Raw genomic sequence first — 20,915 nt, forward strand, 5'->3', positions numbered from 1 at the left:
AGCAAGTAAATGTTTAATAATTTGTATTACTAATTTGCATTTGCTTGATCTAGTTTCAGAAGCCCTACAGGTGGCAACTACTAGTCCAACTGCCAATACCACTGGTACTGCTACTACTTCCTCCACCACTGTGGGTGCAGTTAAGCAAGAACCTCTCTACTCTACTTCATCTGCAGTAAATATCCTGGAAAATATAAACTCTGCAGAACCCCCAAAGTCCATCGAACTTGATGGTCTTCCTTCAGACCAGTTTGCAAAAGGACAGGACACTGTTGCCATAGAAGGTTTTACAGATGAGGAGAACACAGAAAGTGGAGGAGAAGGCCAATACAGAGAGCGTGATGAATTTGTGGTAAAGATAGAAGACATAGAGACTTTTAAGGTGATGTGAATGTTCACAGGTATAAAGGTCATAGCTTAATGGGCGTGCCCTATGGTAGCCTTCATGATGACTTTTAGTACCATGCATCTAGCTTGAATTGTGAAAAGTTATATTTTTGTAATTTTTCTGTTGTCATAATTGTTGAATAATGAAATCAAACTAGAGCTGTCAGGTATTTTGAAAAGGAAAATAGCTTAAAATAATTTTAACTCATCTCTGAGTTTTGTGTATTTCTGACTGGTCAGTATATTGCATTTAGCTACTAGTAATTAGAGCAGTTTTGAAATGTTAATTTTTTTCAAAGCTTCCAAGTCATTTGTATTATTAGAAGTTTGGAGAAAATGGTTATTTATCTAATTTAAAAGTTTAAAGAAAATAACAGGAATACAATGTAAAAGTAGAATTAGACTTTTTTCACAATTTCAAATTGCAGAATGTTACAATTTCATATAAGAAATTTTTAGCAGTGTTTAAGAAAACTTATTTTTGGGTTTTTGTTTGCTTGCTTTTGATTTTATTTTTTAATTGGGGTGGAGAGAAATGGTATTAAAAATACAATGAAGAACAAAATATTTAAATTATCCATATTCCTTCCATTCACAATTAACTGTTGTTAATATTTTAGCATATCTGTTTCTGGTCTTTTTGAATATGTACATACTGTTATAAAATTGCATAAATAATGTATGACAATATCATTAGTGGAAAACTTTCCAATAGCTATACAAAAGGGTAATGGGTTACTTTGCATGTTTGTGCTCCCTGTTTCTGGAAGAATTTAAGCAGAGATTGAATAGCCGACTTAAAAGAATTACTGCAAAAGTTCAGCTAGGTAAAAGATAAAAGGTTGAGCTAGGTAGGTCTTTAAGATTCCTTTCAGCTCTAAGATTCTATAAATCTAGAATATGTTGCTAGTTTCTATAAATGTTGGTAATACTTCTTATTACAGGAGGCTTTAAAAGCAGGAAAAGAACCCCCAGCTATTTGGAAAGTACAAAAAGCTTTATTACAGAAGTTTGTTCCTGAAATTCGAGATGGGCAAAGAGAATTTGCTGCTACAAATAGTGTAAGTAAAATGCTTGTTTATATTAACCTTCCTATTTTTTGACAGTGATCCTGGGTAAAATACAGAATGATGTAAATTTAAATGTATTGTTTAATGTATGTATATTGAGCATTTCTGAGATAAAATATTAAAATTGAACTACAGAGTATATGATACTGATTTTAAAATAAAATTAATGTCTAAATACCAGCTACTTAAAGTGCTTAACTTTTTATTTTTTAAATAAAGGAAAGGAATTAGTGTTAGTCTGTGAAGAATTCAGATGGACTCAGAGACTCTTATATTGATTATTCTGCCAGTCAAATATCCTGATTTACCAAGAAGACTTACAGAATTATTTTCTACCTAAGTAGTTGTTTAATAGCACTGAGTAAGTGAGCATCTGATGATTAGCCAAATAAGATTGCATCTATATATGGGCTTGCAGTTAAGAGTGAGGCTGGAATCATTTTTATTGAGGGTACAATTAGCCTGACCAGAGCTGCATGTTGAAAACCTTGAAGGATGGCTCTATGATAGTCTATCAAGACAACAAAGTAATATTTTGTGTACAGAATGTACAATTATGTAATTCAAAGTGTTTCTTTCCTTAGTACCTTGGATATTTTGGAGATGCAAAGAGTAAATACAAAAGGATATATGTGAAGTTCATTGAAAACACTAACAAAAAGGAGTATGTCAGAGTGTGTTCCAAAAAGCCAAGAAATAAGCCTTCACAAACTATCAGGTATTGTAGTAATTATTGGAAGGCTTATTATTGGCAATGTCTTGTACAAAGAATTACATCAATTAAAGAGGCTGATTTTTTTTTTTTTTTGCCATTATGTACAAGTCTGAAAATTCAGTGCCTGATGTAATAAGTGATTCTTTTTGAAGTAATGAGATGGGAACTGTAAAGCCCATGGCTATCATGGTGGGATGGGTACCCTTTTCTTCCCTGAGTCCTTTTGGTGTCACCCTAGTATAGTGAAAAAAATTGGATTTACCGTCTAAAGGTTTGAATCCATCTTTTTGTGACCTAGATTAAGATAACCTTTCTAGGGACTTCCCTGGTGGGCCAGTGGTTAAGACTCCATGCTTCAAAAAAAAAAAGACTCCATGCTTCCACGGCAGAGGGCCTGGGTTCGATCCCTGGTCGGGGAACTAAGATCCCACATGCGGTGTGGCCAAAAAAAAGGAAGAAAGAAAAAAAAGATAACCTTTCTAAGCCCTCTTTTTTATCCATAAGTAAAGTGAAAATAATAATGGAATGTCAAATTTAAAATGAAAAAAATTGAGCCTGTACATTACAAGTACAGTAGAAATGTCATCATGTATTAATGTGACTCTGGGTTGTCTAGAGCGTGAATTTGGAAAACAGATGACCTAGCCACATTCCCTTTGATCTGTATGGGAAAAGGGAGTGTGAACCTTGATATTCTCAATCTAGTGCTAGGAAGATCTAGTTTAGTGAAGATTCCAACTTATTGGACACAGCCCACCTTATTTTTGTGATGCAATTTTATCCACTCCCTCAAATCTCCAGAACCTAGTATATAGCAAATCTTATTGAGGGGCTCTAGAACGGTGCAGTTGGGATTCCACATCAAAACCTGGCACCACCAGAGCCTGCGAGAGTTTCTGACGTGACTATAAGTCCATTGCTCATCTGCCGTGTACAGCCTCATAGTCAGGAAAATGAATTTACAAAGGGAAAGGAAGAGTGGAGGGAGAGAGAGAAATAGGGATGGAATTAATATAGTCCCTTATTAAATGAATATTGAATGTCAGTGGTTAAAGAGTATATTTCAAAAGACTTTTGGAGGAATCACCATTGGAGATGTGTAGGACTTAGACTTTATTTCGGAGATACTGGTGAGGTAAATAAACTTTTCTTCACCAGTGTTTCTCGGGTTTTTGTCTAATTTATTTTATTTTATTTATTTTTGGCCGCATCACACGGCATGTGGGATCTTAGTTCTCTGACCAGGGATCGAACCCGCACCCACCCCCCTACAGTGGAAGCGCAGAGTCTTAACCACTGGACTGCCGGGGAAATCCCTTGTCTAATTTATTTTAATTTGACAAGGTTTCAGTGCGTTAATGAAGTCTGTTTGTAACATTGCAGAACTGTTCAGGCTAAGCCAAGTAGTAGCAGTAAAACTTCTGATCCTCCAACACCAAAAACTACAACGACAAAAGCCCCTTCCACGAAACCCAAAGTTAAACAGCTAAAAGTAAAGGCTGAGCCACCACCAAAGAAAAGGAAGAAATGGAAAGAAGAATTTTCATCATCCCAATCTGACTCATCTCCCGAGATCCACTCTAGTAGTAGTGATGATGAGGGTGAGTTCTCCATGAAATGAAAACCTTGATAACTTTAGATTATGTACATTAATGGGGAGGAGCAGTGATGCTGACAATTCAAAATGTATTTAATTTTCCTTAATTAGGGAATTTAGCTACCTAATTAAGTTCTGCTTAGGCATATATTTGCCCATGACTAAGCTAGATAACTGTGCCTTAGTTTCTCTTTTATAAAGTGAAAAGGTTGAAATAGATAGCAGTTATCATACTTTTTGACCTTAGAACCCTTCTACGCTGTTAAAAACTGTTGAAGACACCAAAGAGCATTTATGTAGGCTATATATATTGAAATTTACTTCATTAGAACTTAAAGCTGAGATAGCTGTAAAACACAGCATATACCAGGAAACATTCCATCAGCCATCAAACTTGTGTAATATATGCAAGAAATTTCTAGCAGTTCAGTAGTCTAGAGCAGAAGTAGGCAAACTACTGCTAGTGGGCCAAATCTGATCTGCAGCCTATTCTTGTAAATAAAGTTTTATTGGAACACTGGGATTCATTTACATATTTTCATACAGTTACTTTCCCATTACAGTGACAGATTTGAGTATTTACTACAGAGAGTATATGACCATTAAAGCCCCAAATATTTACCATCTGGCCCTTTACAGAAAAAGTTTGCTGACCCTTCTTCTTCTAGAGCATACATTTGAAGGTAGTCAGAAAAAGACGAAAGGATGATGGAAGGCTGCATATGCCATGCTAAAGCTAAAAAGCTTGGGATCCTGTAAGCAAAAGGGAGTCCTTGGAGGGATTTAAGTAAGGGAGCAACATGGTAAAATCTGAATTTGAATTACGTGACATCACAGTTCAGGTATAAATTGAAAGTCTGAACCTAAGTTTTGGCAGCAGGGATGGAGGAGAGAGTACACATTTGAGAAATTCAGGATGTAATCTTGGCAGAACTTGAATGATGAATCGGGTGTTGGGGGCACTGTTGAGGTTGATGTCCAGGATGGTTTCTGACATTGTAAGTATCACTGCTTGGGAGCTGATCTTAGAGATTACTTGGATAGAAACAGAATCATAATAAAAACTCTTCAGTACAGAAGTTTACTTTAAATGTATTGTTTTTAAAAGCTACTTGTGAACTGTTGTTTAGAAGTAGGCACGTCGGAATTTATAAAGAAATTTAGTGCTTTGAGTATGTGTGGAAGGCATTATACGTAATTTCGCAGTTAGCATTTCTGCCTACTGTTTAGAGAAGTTTGGGTTCTGAATTTGCACTCAGTTATTTATACAGCTTCCTCAAATGACAATCAAGGTGAAAATTTTCTTTCATTGGTAACTTGAGTTACCACTAGGTGTCACTAACAGGCAAGCATTTTTAGTACTTCTTAAAAAGAAGGCAAATATTGATAATAAACATAGATTTATAGGCTGGTGATTTTCAAGCTATTTGTTTCAAGACTTCTTTATAATCTTCAAATTTACTGAGGATTCCAAAACACTTTTTCTGTGTGTGTGTGGCCTGTATCTATGTATATCACCAAGTATCAGTTAAAACAGACAATTTTAAGATATTTTAAATAAACCCATTCACATAAGTTTTTTTAAACAATTGTATTTAGTTAGAAGAATAGCATTTTCATATTTGCTTCTGTATTCAGTTTGTTATTATATATTATTTTGGTTAAAGTATATGAAGAATACCCAGCCTCACATTAGCTATGTAGTTGGGAAAGAGAGGAGTATTTTGATTACCTTTTCAGATAATTATGGATATTTTTTTTTGATACTCAAAAGGATTTTATTTGATCAACTTGACAAGTGGTAGCTTCTTCAACTTTTCATGCTTGTTACATGAAAATCTATTGGTTTGTTTTACCCTTTGAGGTATCTTTTATCCATGAATGATTTTATAACATTTTTTGGTCATGTGAAAATACCTGTTAGCTCATTGATGTACATAGTCTATTTCATTTTTTTCCCACATTTTAAAATGTGGTAAAATATATATAACATAAAACTTGCCACTTTTAACCATTTTTAAGTGTACGATTCAGCAGCATTAATTATATTCACACTGTTGTGCAACTGTCACAGCTATTTCCAAAACTTCCTAATCACCCCAAACAGAAACTTTGTAACCATTAGGCAATAACTCCTCATTCTCCCTTTCCCCCAGCTGCTAGGAATCTCTAATCTATTTTCTGTCTCCATGAATTTGCCTACTCTACATATCTCATGTAAGCGTGGCTTATTTCACTTAGCATAATGTTTTTAAGGTTCATCCATGTTACATAGCACATATTAGAACTTACTAGTTTTTATGACTGAACACAATTCCATTGTAAGTTTATCCATTGTATGTTCTTGTTTATCTTTTTATCTATTGATGGACACTTGGGTTGCTTCCACATTTTGGCTGTTGTAAATAATGCTGCAGTGAACATTGCCATATAAATATCTGTTTGTGTCCTTGTTTTCAATTATTTATATACCTAAGAGTGGAATTGCTGAGTCATATAATTATATGTTTAGCTTTTTGAGGAACTGCCAAACTTTTTCCACAGTGGTTGCACCATTTTACATTCCCACTAGCAATGCATAGGGTTCCAATTTCTTCACATCCTCACCAACACTTGTTATATTTTGTTTTTTGATTATAGCTATTCTAGTAGGTGTGATGTGGTATCTCATTGTGGTTTTGATTTGTATTTCCCTAATGACTAATGATGTTGAACATCTTTTCAGTTGCTTACTAGCTATTTGCTTATCTTCTTTGGAGAAATGTCTATTCAAATCCTTTGCCCAGTTCATGTCTCCTTTTGTTCTTGAGTTGTAGGAGTTCTTTATATATTATAGATATTAAACCCTTATTAGGCATATGATTTGAAAACATTTTCTCCCATTTTGTAGATATTTCAGTTTTGTTTTGTTTTTTTTCTTAGTATATGTGCTGCTGAAGTGAGCACAGTATTTCACTTTCTTGATAATGTCCTTTGGTGCACAGAAGTCTGAAATTCTGATGAAGCCAAATTTGTCTATTTTTTTTTCATTGCTCACGTTTTTGGTGTCATATTTAGAATCCATTGCAAATCCAAGGTCATGAAGATTTATCCTTGTATTTTCTTCTAAGAGTCTTATGGTTTTAGTTCTTACATTTACATCATACATTTTTGCAGTATCAAAGAAATAACATTTTTAATATCAACACTGATTTCATCAATGAAGTCTTTAAGTATTGGAATGTTGTCAGGCTCACAGTGGTGGAAACAAGTTTTCCGGAATTCTAATTTTCACTTGAAACCTCAAATTTTATAATTGGCAACAAATACTGTCAGTTGTTTTCCTTGCAGTGACAGGTTCACTTCGTTAAGAAAATGTCTGCCAAATACCCAAGTCTGAATAGGCATAGTGTATCTGTCAGTCATTTTTTTCAAATAAAATTGGTATCCCAATGGGGGAAAAGGTGGCTGGTTCATCTTGTAATTCAAACAATTACATGGATGCTTTTCCTGGAGAAAACTGTCATACTTCATAGCAGAAATGCTTTATATGGGGCTTCCCTGGTGGCACAGTGGTTGAGAATCTGCCTGCCAATGCAGGGGACACGGGTTCAAGCCCTGGTCTGGGAAGATCCCACATGCCACGGAGCAACTGGGCCCGTGAGCCACAATTACTGAGCCTGCGCGTCTGGAGCCTGTGCTCCGCAACGGGAGAGGCGGCGATAGTAAGAGGCCCGCGCACCGCGATGAAGAGTGGCCCCCGCTCGCCGCAACTAGAGAAAGCCCTCGCACAGAAACAAAGACCCAACACAGAAATCAATCAATCAATCAATCAATCAATCAATCAATCTTTATATGTACCTCTTATTTCATCCCACAGAATTTTAAGACATTTACTCAAGAGTAGAGATTTAATACAATTAATAATTATTACTGCTTCATCTAGGATTATTCTTAAGGGAAACTGTTTTTTTTTCCTTCAAATTCATGGCAGTTAGATGATAGTCATGGCAAAGTATATGGCTACTAGTACAGTTTGGTGTCACTGCCTCACTTCAGGCTAGGTAAGGCCCCAGCAGTTTTACCCAACATTACTTTTACAAATGTCAACAGAGTGAAAAAGGTATATAACATCTTAATATTATTAGGAAAACAATTTGACATCAGAGACCCCTGAAATGGTTATGGGGGGAGACACCGAGGGGTCCGTGGACCAAAGTCTAAGAACCCCTATTAAAGGCCGTGATAATAGTTCTATACTTGAATGAAAAGAGTCAAAATTCAGACACACCTCTAATCTTGCAGTTCTTGCCATTGAATTTGAGTGAAATTTTCTTTATGCACAGGCTATGTTTACATTAAAATTTTTTTTTAATATGTGTTGACTCTAGACCAGAATTTTACAGTAATTTAAGTGTAGAAGTAAAAAGAAGAGATATGTATATATTAACTCATACATTAGGTGTTTTATGGTTTCTTTACTAATTAAATACTGTAGAGAAACTATCAGTTTTGAAGTAGCACGACCTGGCAGCAGATGTCTGGTAGGGCCAGGGGAGGAGAAACAGGTTCCTATGGGGCAGATGTTTCCAAATGCTGGGCTGGTGTTGGGCTTCAGAGGCACCTGGGAACTTTTTAAAAAGTATAACATTTAAGCTTCATCACCACTACCACTATTACCACCCCAGATTCTGTTATTTAATAAGTCCAGCAATCTGGTTTTTTTGTTTTGTTTTAAAAGCTCTCCAGTGATTGTGATGTGCAAAACCACCTTTGAGAATCTCTTACCCAGGGTGTTTTTAAAGGCAGAGTGGGAGAACCTTGAATTTGAAGAAATTTTATTTACAGACTTTTATCTGCTTATAGGCACTTGCTATAGAGCAGAGTGTTTTTAAAGTCGTCAGGAAGGAGTATTTAATATTTCATCTTTTCTCCCTCCCAGAATTTAATCCTCCAGCTCCCTTTGTCACTCGTTTTTTGAACACAAGAGCAATGAAGGAAACCTTTAAGAGTTACATGGAATTGCTTGTTAGCATTGCTTTGGATCCTGACACAATGCAAGCCTTAGAGAAGAGCAACGGTACAGTCTGCTAAGTAGTAGTTTCTTGGTAGTACTTTCTGGATCTTTTTTATTCTTCTCTGTTAGTTACATGTTTAATATGTGGTTTTTGTATATGTTGTCAGTTAACAAACTGTTGATATATTGATTTTATAAAATGGGGTCATAGCTTTTCATGAATTGTTTGAATATATGAACAGTTTTATATTGAATATATTTTTATTGATTTCTACTCATGAGAATATTATGTAACTACCCAATAGTTTCTTTCAATTCTAGAATCTTTATCATCCTCATAACATTTCACCAATTGTCTGAGTTGCGTGGAAGGTCCAGATGTCAATATATTCTGTTTTCTAATAATTAGAAAGATGAACCAGATAATAATGGTGTAAAGATTAAAATTGTATATTCGTGTCCAGTAAAAGATACATCACCGAGTAATTATTTTCTATTCAATTAGTAGTAAAACAATAAATGCCATGGGTTATATTTATTAATATTATTCCTTTTTTACTCTTCCTTTAGTAACTTCTTCTTATGGTAGAGTAGGGATGAAATTGACATATGAAATAAACTGGTAATTTATATATCTAATGTTGCTCACTAACATTTACCCTTCAGCTACTATAGCATTCACCAGGGACAACTAGAAGAGAGAATAAAAGAATTAACGAGTCAGTTTCCATTATCCTTCTATCAAAATGAGTTGAACAAGTGTAAGATCAAAAAGATAGTAACAATGAATAATCAGTAACAATATACTGCAACAGCAATGCCTAATAATGTATATTGTTTTATTATTTCCACATACTTTGACATACATTATTCTATATTAATCCCAGAACAACTTAGACAGCCATTTTTTGGGTGAAGACAGTGACGCTCAAAAAGGTTAAGTGACTTGCTTAAGAGCCCACAACTTGCAAGTAGCAGAGAAAGGATTAAATCCAAGGTCTTCTAATTTCTAGTCTTGCTTTTTTGACTATATAATCAGAGGCAGTAATTCATACATCAACCATTGTAGAGCTGGAAGAGACGTTAGAGAAGATATTAAATGTGTTTCCTAAAGTTACAGAACAAGTTGGTGGTAGAAGAGCCACAATCAAAACGCAAAATTAATTCCCTAGGTCAGCATTTTTGCCAGTAAACGTTTTCTCTCTCAATCAAAACTCCTTGCATCATAAAATACGCGTTTCTTAGTAGTGATCATTTCTGGGTGGTTGTATTTTAAATGATTCTTTTTCTATTGCTTATCATTTTTTTAAAAATTTTTCTCCATTTAAAATGAGGGATGAAAAATTTAATGGTTATATTTAAAAATAATCTACAAATATTTAAAACTTATTTGTGTGAAATGTAAATTTTTATAATATTTGAATAGATTTAATCACTGCTAGAAAGATAAAAAGAAAGCTATCAGGTGTGTTGTGGTGACCTTAGAAAGCATTCCTTACTGAGGACTTTTTCTTCAATTTGAGCAAAGTGTTCTTAGGTCTCTGTGCTTGTGTTTATTCTCCAAATATAAAGAGTCATTTTGTTTAGCTATGAAATTAGTAACCAGATTCTGAGGGTTATATATACATTTTCAGAAAGGTCATTAAAGCTAATTAGTATTATAAAATGTTGTTATGCTGATAAATTAAGAAATAGTTTAGTAACCTAAAATATTTAATACAGCACTAAAAGTAATTAACTTATACTCTGAAAGTGTTTCTCTTAAAAGAGCTTAAAGTTTCAGAAGGGTAAAAAAGAAATCATAATCTTTGGGTAAGAAACCTTCATCATACTTTTACTCTCCCCTTTTCTCAAATAACTATTTTGACTCTTCCCTTGTGTATTTGAAACTAGATTTTGACTATTTTTCTTGCCCTACTTTTTCTTTGCCCCAAACTATAGTGAATTAAGAATATCATACTCAGTATTTTATTAAAAATTTTAATGTTAAATTTATGTTTTGGAATACTGTTATCGTTCACATGGTAAATGAGGTCTGAAGAGATTAGGCTGTTTGCCCACTGGTTGATCAATTCTGGTGGCATAGATGGGGTTAAAACCCAGGACTTTTGATTCTGTCATCACACTATGCTGCTTCTTTCTCACTTAGCTATTGTAAACCTATTTTTTCAAGGTAACTTTTGCTCAAAAAGCCTCATGTGCAATATTTTAAAATCAGTACTTTACATAATCAGTGAATTTAATGTCAATCTATTAATGTTTTAAGAAAAGCTGTATTTCTAACAAGTTTTTTTGTTGATAGTTTATCCTGTCACAATAAATTTTTATCTTGTTTTAGATGAGCTGCTTTTGCCTCATATGAAAAAAATAGATAGCATGCTGAATGATAACCGAAAGAGACTCCTTTTGAATCTTCATTTGGATCAGTCATTCAAGGTATTTCCGTAGGTGGTTTATTAGCAAACTCAGTGGCAATCATAGTCTTAGATACAATAGGAAAGAAAATTTTTGGAAGTCATTCTCAGTTTTATAAGATTTTTCCACCCAACAAAAATTTGATTTTTATTCATTATGAGTCTTGTCTGAGCTTGTCTTTTTATTTTATTAAGTATATTCTTAGTGTTAATCATTTGCTTTTCTCTGCTTAAATTCATTTTTCAGGTTTTTATATTCATCTAGTATTCCTTATATATAATAATTTCCAAACGTTTTCAAAAATACTTCCTTTAAACTACTGTATTCCAGTCTTGTTTTTCCTTTTAAACCTCTTGAAAAATTTCACATTTCATATATACTTAAAATTGGCCTTAGCACAGTTATCAAAATTCCCTTTACTTGCCTGCATTACTCAGTATCTGAGGAAAAATTGATCCTCACCTAATGGTAGGAGGTATATACGTCTGTTAACGTTATCTTGGCACTATAAATTGGTTTTTGGTGTTACTAGAAATAGCGAACAAAAAGCTAATCTAAACTCAGAAAATATATCATAGAAGCTACTTAGTAGTCAAAAATTTCCCGGCTTTTCTTATTCAAAGTATAACATGTAACACCTAGAATCATTTGATTATATCTCTCTAAAGAGAAGTTTTTAGCTTTTTAAAAAATAGACTATTTTTTGGAGCAGTTTTAGGTTCACAGCCAAATTGAGCAGGAAGGACAGAGTTTCCGTGTGTCCCCTGCCCCGGCACCTGAATAACCCCCCACTTCCAGCGCCTCCCACCAGAATGTCATGCTGATGAACCTGCACTGACACATCATTACAACCCAAAGTCCATAGTTTACGTGAGAGTTCACTCTTGTACATTCCATCGATTTGGACAGACATAACCACTATCATAGTATCGTACAGAGTAGTTTCACTGCCCCCCCAAATCCTCTGTGCTCTGTCACTTCATCCCTTTCTCTCCCCCAGCCTCTGGCAACCTGATCTTTTTACTTTTACTCCATAATTTTACCTTTTCCAGAATGTCATATAGTTGAAACCATACACTATGTAGCTTTGGCTACAGATTGGCTTCTTTCACTTACTAATATGCATTTAAGGTTCTGCCATGTCTTTTCACGGCATAATAGTTTCTTTCTTTTTAGCCTGAATAATAATCCATTGTCTGAATGCACCACAGTTTATCCATTCACCTACTGAAGGACTGGTTGCTTCCTAGTCCTGGCAATTACTGCTAGACAAGTCTGTGTGAACTTATGTGTGGACATAAGTTGTCAACTCCTTTGGGCAATTTGTATAGCTTTTTCACATCCCTATTTTATCTGAACTCCACATAAAAGTGAAAATCGACTTCATTTTAGCCAGGTGAAAATTAAGGCTCTGAGATTGATTTAGAGGTTATGGGACACCAAACTCTGACTAGTAGTCCTGTATTCTTCACTGACATGTATTGATACTTGCAGAGGGGAAAGAAAAAGGTCAGAAGCTAGTAAGACACCCCATGCTAAGAATTTGTTCTGCTCACTCCTAGTCCAGTATTTTCTGTTTAACTGCTGTCTTCAAATGAAATATTTTGGGTAGAAATACCATGTTTTCTGCAGACAATGGAATGTTGTTATCTGAATATTTACTAAATCTTAAAAATGACCGGTTTTGGCTAACCATTTTAGAGATGTCAAACCAGTTCTCTAACAACTTGTATTAAAATAAAGCCACCGGGACCTCCCTGGTGGTCCAGTGGTAAAGAATCCACCTTAGAATGCAGGGGAGCCGGGTTCGATCCCTGGTCAGGGAACTAAGATCCCACGTGCTGCGGGGCAACTGAGCCCGTGCACCACAACTGCTGAGTTCACGCACCTCAACTAGAGAGCCTGTGTGCCGCAAACTGCAGAGTCCATGCCCTGGAGCCTGCATGCCACAACTAGAGAGAGAAGCCTGCACACCTCAGCGGAGATCCCGCGTGCCGCAACTAAGACCCAACATAGCCAAAAATAAATAAATAAAATAAATAAATAAATCTTAAAAAAAGAAAAATAAAGCCACCACTTGGAATTTAATAGACTCAGTAGATATTTAAATCTTATGCAATAGTTTATGGGGAACAACTGAAAAATTCATTTTCATATTCTTGTTTTCACAGAAAAAAACACAAAATTTCTAATTTTGAAATTATAGTTATTTAATATAACTATAAATGATAATAGTGATGTCTATGATAGATAGTTTTCATTTATAGCAATTTGCATTTCAAAGCCAAAATATGCACATAGTATTAAAAGTTAGAATGAAGCTAGAAACAAATAGCTCACTATGGTAGGAAATGCCAAAAATTCTATTATTTCTATTAGTGAAACAGTTCACTCCTACACTTTTATTTAAAAAATTAAGTTGTTTTAAATGCACTGTTTGAGGGGTCACAATACCAGATGCTTGGGAACCTATACAGAGTTTGGAAAAGAGTGGCCTTGAAGGTTGAAACTGTTTATAAACAGTTGAAGCTTATAAATGTCCTTTCCCCTGCCTTGAAGCCAGAGAGGCATTACTAGAAGGAACACTCTGACTCATTCGGGAGTCCCCATAGTGTCACATGCTGTTGCTTAAATCAGGTCATAAGTTTGGCCCAGATCCAGGGGATGGGGAAATAGGTTCCACATCTTGATGGGAGGAGCTACAGGGAATTTGTGGCCATGTTTAACACCCCACATATGTTTGTGTATGTGTATATAGATTGTATATATTTACCGCACCCCATCAGTACCCCCCCCACATATATTTTTTGTGTCTATGTACATGTATGAATATATTTCTATATTTTTTAAAAATAAGTTTTGAATAGCTGGAAGTAGTTCAGATCACTTTTCTTCTGATGTCAGTTATTTTTGCTTTATTTTATTTTAAAGAATGCCTTGGAAAGTTTTCCTGAACTAACAATAATTACTCGAGACTCTAAAGCAAAAAGTGGGGGATCTGCTATTTCTAAAATCAAAATGAATGGCAAAGCTTATAATAAAAAAACTCTAAGAACTTCTAAAACAACTACTAAATCTGCACAAGTAAGTATATATTGATTGATGTAATTATACCTTTTCTAGTTGTCAATATAAATCCTACTTCAAACATTGAAACAAGCAAATATTTTACTCTGTTGTTAAATGTGAAGTGTTTTCAGGTAGGAATGAGCAGCTCTGGCCTACAGAATAGGGACTCGTTCTTACTCTTTGTTTTTCTCCATTGCCTAGCACAGTATCTGGCATATGGTGAGTGCTCACAAATTTTCTAAATAAGACTAATAATCATCCCATGCTTATAATTATATTTTTAATATTTTTGTGTGTCACTGGGTACAAATGCATACAGATAAGTGAATGTGCACACATTCCATAAGATTCAATATTCCATATCTGTAAAATTATTAAAATTGGAATTCATTTACTTTCAAACATAGTCTAAATTATTGCCTTTTCAGAAAGCAGTTTAGCAACATATCAGTTCCCCATCAAAAATGTGTTTTGTAGAATCGTTCACAAATGCATAAAACTGTATGCCTTTGCTCATTGTAGAATTAGTTGTAAGAACAATTCCAGTTACATATCACCAGCATGAGACTAAATAAATAAAGAGCCACCCAGATAATGTAATATTATGTACTTTTTAAAAAGAAGAGATAGATTCATTCATTCTTTCAATTAAAAAATTTGGTACCTATAGTATACCAAATATAGTTTTGAGTACTAGGAATACAACAGCGAAAAATGGTCCAAAATCCTGCCCTCATATAATTTCTGTTGGGAGAGTGGTGCTTAATAAATAGAAAGATATCCAAGTTTTACTTTGGTTAAAGAAAAAGAGTTAAATAAAATTGCAGAACAATATGTATAGTATGATTCCCTTCCCATTACAAAATTAGTGTTATTGATATATGTTATACATATGGAAGCATGCACATGGAAGAATATGTGACATACTGTTAACCTTGTTTACCTCTGAAGCAAGAATTATAGAATTCTTTTACCTTGTAAGTCATCTTCTATGTTTACTGTTAAAATTTTTTGTAATGTTGAACTTTTGAAATAGTGTATATTTATATTCAGGAAAAAAGAATAAAGATTTTAAAATACGATTTAAAATCTTATTTTGAATAAGTCTCTTGTCCATATTAATACATATTAATATCTAGCCATATAAGTCATTTTTAAGATTTCCATTGAGACTTTTGGTCTAGTATTTTCATAAAAGTATTCTTAGTTCAGATGCTCCATGAAATAAATGTATCTATAAATTCTGTTCTTTTTATAGGAGTTTGCCGTTGATCCAGAGAAAATACAGTTGTATTCTTTGTATCATTCACTCCATCATTATAAATATCATGTTTATCTCATATGTAAAGATGAGGTAATTACTTTTTCATTTACTTAAAAAAGAAATGTATGTTTTTCTGAACTTTAAGAAGACTGTAGCTGCAGCATTTATATATATAATTTTTAAAGATTACACTGCAGTTACAGTTATTAACAAAATATTGGCTATATTCCCTGTGTTGTACAATATATCCCTGTAGCCTTACACCCAACAGTTTGTACCTCTCACTCCCCAGCTCCTATATTGCCCCTCTCGCCTCACACTGGTAACCACTAGTTTGTACTCTATATCTGTGAGTCTGCTTTTTTGTTATATGCACTAGTTAGCTACAGTATTTTTTAATGTTTTAAAGAGAATTGTTAAAAATTGTTTTAAAAAATGTGTCTGTACTCTAAGCGTTGTGCTCAGAGTAATCTGAGGCTCACCATCACATAGGAGCTGTAAGTGGTAATGTTTTTAAGCTGTTATACTTGCTTTATGTTGCCATAATAAATGGCACTTTATTGCATTTTCTTCTCTCATAATGTATAATGATTCTGCTTTAATTAATTCACGTTAGTCACTGCTTTGAATATCTTGCTGTCCTCCTTATCTGTAGAATGGCCTTATCCCAGTTAATTGCAGAGAAAGTGGGAGTTTTGTCCCTTGGCATGAAGAAATGATAATCAAAATTTAATTGTAACTTTTAAGTATCAATTTAAGTTGCTCAGAAATTATGTATGAACATAATAACACTTGGTGGATAGGATGTAAGGATTAACTCAGAGGTTAAATGGTTGTAGACAGTAAGCTTTTTTGACAAGCATTATCAGTTTTTTAATTAAAAAGGGTTAAGTTGGCTCAAGGCTGTACAATCATGTGTTTGATAATGGTCTGGTATGGAAAGACGTTCATAAATCTAACCTCTGTCTAGCAAAGGAGAAAGTAAAGGTGGTCATGTAAAGTATGCTGGCTATTTTTACAATGCTCTGAAACGCAGAACTTACCCCAAAATTTGTCATTTGGCTTTTAACACAAATGGAAGTAGTTTGAACCACTTTTCCTAGCCTTCCTCCCTGCCCCCATGTAGTCAAAAATGATAGGATTAGACCACCCAAATTTATATGAAATAGTCATTCTCCATGGATGGAATTTTTTTTAAAAATCTGTACTTGTAGGTGAATTTATAAATCCTCTTTTCATTCAGGATATAGAAACAGTAAGCCCTCATGAAGAGCTTATAAAGTGATAAGTATAAACCAATTTGGTATTTCTTTTTATTTTAGATTTCTTCTGTGCAGAAAAAAAAACGAAGATTTAGGACAGGAAGAAATTGTCCAACTTTGTATGAAAAATGTAAAATGGGTGGAAGACCTATTTGAAAAATTTGGAGAACTTCTAAATCATGTACAGCAGAAATGCTCCTAACATTTTCACAAAAATTCCATCTATTTTCTAGCACTGATAAGACGGCAGAGGCGGGTGGTCACAGGGGGTCTAGGGGCCTCAGATAATTGCATGTCAAGCAGTGGTCTCCTGCAAGCACGCCTGCTTTGATCATGAACTTGCATCCTGGCCTCTGCTAAAGGACAGTGGTGCTGCCAAGGAAGTCAGTCCTTTGGAAGTGGACCTAAAATCCCACCACGTTTTTATCCTAATGAATGAGTTTTCTACTTTGTAAACCATTGGGTAACTGAGTTTTATTTTCAGAAATGTTTTTTGACAAATGATGAAGCATGCACTAAGTATAATTTTTCTTTATTGCTAGAGAGATAACACTTAAGTAACATGATTATTTTTTCCTGACTCTGACTAAACACCAGAATGAAAGAGAGGTGGCAGAAAACGTATGTTAATATTCATGTCTGACCACAAAACGGAAAGTATTGTACATTATGTAAACCTATCTGGTGTGATGTGACATTCTGTATGAGAACATCATCAGTTTAAAATGTAAAATTCAGAAACTGCATTCTGGTTTATGAACTCCTTTTACTCTTAACATATTCAGGAAACTGGATGTGGAATTGGTGCAATTCTATGACTGCTTTTTGTGTCAAATTATATGGTGATGAAAAAACAATGACATACTATTTTCCCTATCTCAAAGAAAAGTATTTTCCTTTATACTGTTTTTCCTTTGGAAAAATTTTCAATTGTACATTTTATTTCACTAATAGTTGTATTTTTCACAAGGAAAGTGTTGTGGTTATAATTATGTTTGATGTATCTGTACTACACTTTTCATTATTTTCAGTAAATCTTATTTAGTTATATATTGAATTTCTATTGTGAATTCTATCTTGAGGTAACCATTTTTGTTGATACAGATTTGCTTCAGTGTTATCCAGAATATGCATTCAGTACTAGAATTAGTTTAGCTTTATAAATGGGGTTGTGTTAGACACTGCAGGAATTTTCTAATTCATGAAAATAAATTTCTTAGTAAACTAGCACTTGGTTAACTGATTTGTCGAAGTAAAAATTAACCACATTATACATTTTGAAGAATAAAATTTATAATTAGACTACATGCAGTGTTAAACACAGCTTACCCAACTCTTAGAACTGGAAGTGGTAGAGCCCTCCTTTTGGTGCCTTTCCAACCTTTATACATGCTATTGTAGCTCTCTTTAGTTTGATAGCTAGTGTTTCTTCAAGTAGTTTAGCTGAGACCATGAATGTATTAGGTTCAACATGACCTTGTGTTTTATTTGTGTTTGCCAACAGGATGCCTTATTTGTTTGAGAAAAAGATTTACTAGTGTCCTTCTAAATGATCTCCTTTTTTAGGATTCTAAAGAAGTTGTTAATCATCATACTTTTGTTTATTTTACCACCATTTAGTGCCTTAAGTAAGTCCTATCGAGAAAGCAGTGTTACTGCTCAATGCCCAAATAAGACGTGCTTATGTGGATATTGCTATTGTCTTGATTTTGAGTTAACAGGCCAACTTCTTACACTTAAAACCTTGGTAAACTGGCAAAGAATTAAAAGTAACATGTGACTTGATTTGAGAATAAACATTGTAGCATTGGGTGAAAAATGAGTATTTGAGTTAAGCTTACATATTTATTTCTGATGGTTATCTTATTGAAAGCAATAATTCTTAATCCAACAATCCTTGTACCTGCCATTAGACAAGGTAATCATGGAAATTTCTCAAGGATTAAATGTTCCATTTCTGAAAGTCTTTTGAAAACCTGTTTAGGCAGCTTATTTTGAAAACAAAATAACCTATTAGATTCATTTTGCCTAACTCAAATGAGAGAATATCAGCAGTGAGAGCATCATAAAATTAATTTTGCTAAGTGGAGAAGAGTAGGAAGCAGCCATATTTCTTTCTGATATTGACTCTGGACAGAATTGGTTTCTTTCATTTCCAAAGTGCAGAAGTAGATAACTACATCTCCTAACGTAGTGTTGTAAGTATACACCTTTACGTTATTTCCCCCAGCTTACTTCCCTGATTCATTGATGGTTTAAACATTTTTAAAAGCCATCCTGCACTTAGGTAACTCTTGAAGTACACGTTTGAAATCACTAGCCACATTTCCTTCATGATAAGACCCATGGAAAACAGAGACCTTTCCTTGTTTCCTGTAGAAAATAACCCATTTCCTTTTCAACTGCAGTTGCCCTTCCAGCTGTTTGCAGTTGTATTCATATTAGTCAAATCAGAGGCCAAGTGTGTGATACTGCCTGGAGGAGAGCCAGTTGCTTTGCACCATCTTCTGTCATTTGATCCATATAGCATAGGCAAAGACATCAAACTCAGGCCTTAGTGAAGTGGGACTATTAGTATGACATCCATACACGAGTCCTTTCTTTGTATGAAGTTGAATAAATATCTAGATGGTTAGCATTCACATTCCTTGCCAGGGAGTTTGAAATGTATAATATAGGAATAACCTTAGGTTGTAGATAGAGTTCAAGAGATAAAGCACATGTTGCCACAACCCAGGAAAACCTGTTTAAGAGAGATTGGATTTTCCTACCTACAGAAACCTAGAAACGATTTACTCCTTAAAAAAATCACTTTGTATTGGTATTTACTTCTAGTTCAGATTAGTGGTTAGAGAAAAGGGGCCTCCTTATTCCCATTACATGATGACCCAGTTTCTACTTAATTGATCTTCTAATGAAGTCATAAATTTATAATGATTTATGAATTATAGTAAACAATAGAAACTGCCCATTTTTCTATTATACTATCAGATAGAAAACATTGATGAGATGGAAAAATCTAAACTTAAAATGGCCTAGAAAATATTCAGATTACCTTTAAATTTCTAAATTTCTTTTAATTTCTAAAACAGTGAAAATTATAGATGACTCACATCATTACTGTTTTCAAAGTCTCACTTTCCTTTTAATATACATATTTATTTTTGTTAAAGCAGCTATTTTCCAACCTGTGATTTTGGAGATAATACCCATAAAGCTAATATGGCAGCAGGGTTATTGAATCAGCTTTGGGTCCCAGAAGTTGCTTCAGATGTACACGTTGTGAATTTTATTGTACCTATAGAATACAATTTTGTTATAAACTGTAGTTCCATCTGTTTCTCAGAAATACTTTTCAAAGAGTGAAATATCCCAGGATAACTGCTTCTGTGTCAATTACACTTGACACATAACTGCACAAATGAACAATGTACACTACTGGTTGTACATTAACTTACACGTACGACTTTTGGCACCTGTGTTCACAAATGCATGTTTTCGCAAATCACTGTTATTTATAAGTGACAATAATTGAAGTTAAGGATACAAAGAAACCTGCATTTGTAGTCCAGAGTTTTTAAGTGGTCCATAATACAATGTATGGAAATGTGAAAGACAATTTTGTATATTTGTTTGTTACTAACTCAGATCATTAAAATGAAAACAATTTTTTAAACAACAAGATCAGAATGTTTTGGGGTTTGGTTTTTTTATTTTTAAGAAGTGAAAACTGAGGTATTATCCATGCATCATCATGTTACAGATTCAACGTACATTATAGAGTCCTAAGTAAAGTTATTAGGTACAAATGGTAAAGGGCCCACCCATCATTTTCTCAAATGGTTAAGTCAATATTTGATGAATTATTCAGCTTCAGCTGACAATATCAGAAAGTATTTAGGAGTTTCTGTGTTAAGATACAACTCTTTTAGCCCTTTTCCTCCTATAAAGAAGTATAAGTTCTGTAATTTCTAATTTTTATTTGAAAATAATGCATAGCTAGAAGTAATTGCTGATATCCAGATACTTTTTATCTATATAAACTGTTGAATAAGTAAAAAGGATTTTGTCTTGACTGATCCTTTAATTTTCAGAATAAGATTCTGCCTTTACTCTCATGTAATATGTAAAAATGTTAAG

General features: G+C 34.0%; 1 protein-coding gene across 1 annotated transcript in view; it reads left to right on the forward strand.

Annotated features, from left to right (window-relative positions):
• QSER1 (glutamine and serine rich 1) overlaps positions 1-20,459 on the forward strand; it is a 78,102-nt gene extending 57,643 nt beyond the window's left edge. Inside the window, 10 exon segments of the mRNA XM_036860373.1 lie at positions 54-382; positions 1,332-1,448; positions 2,042-2,175; positions 3,556-3,773; positions 8,691-8,828; positions 11,104-11,201; positions 14,112-14,264; positions 15,508-15,603; positions 16,836-16,850; positions 16,852-20,459. Of these exon segments, the coding sequence (XP_036716268.1) occupies positions 54-382; positions 1,332-1,448; positions 2,042-2,175; positions 3,556-3,773; positions 8,691-8,828; positions 11,104-11,201; positions 14,112-14,264; positions 15,508-15,603; positions 16,836-16,850; positions 16,852-16,977 (1,424 nt within the window). The 3' untranslated portion in view covers positions 16,978-20,459.
• Positions 20,460-20,915: the final 456 nt, after the last annotated feature.

This window comes from Balaenoptera musculus, chromosome 8 (assembly GCF_009873245.2).
Source record: "Balaenoptera musculus isolate JJ_BM4_2016_0621 chromosome 8, mBalMus1.pri.v3, whole genome shotgun sequence".
In the NCBI taxonomy this organism is placed as follows: Eukaryota; Metazoa; Chordata; class Mammalia; order Artiodactyla; family Balaenopteridae; genus Balaenoptera; species Balaenoptera musculus.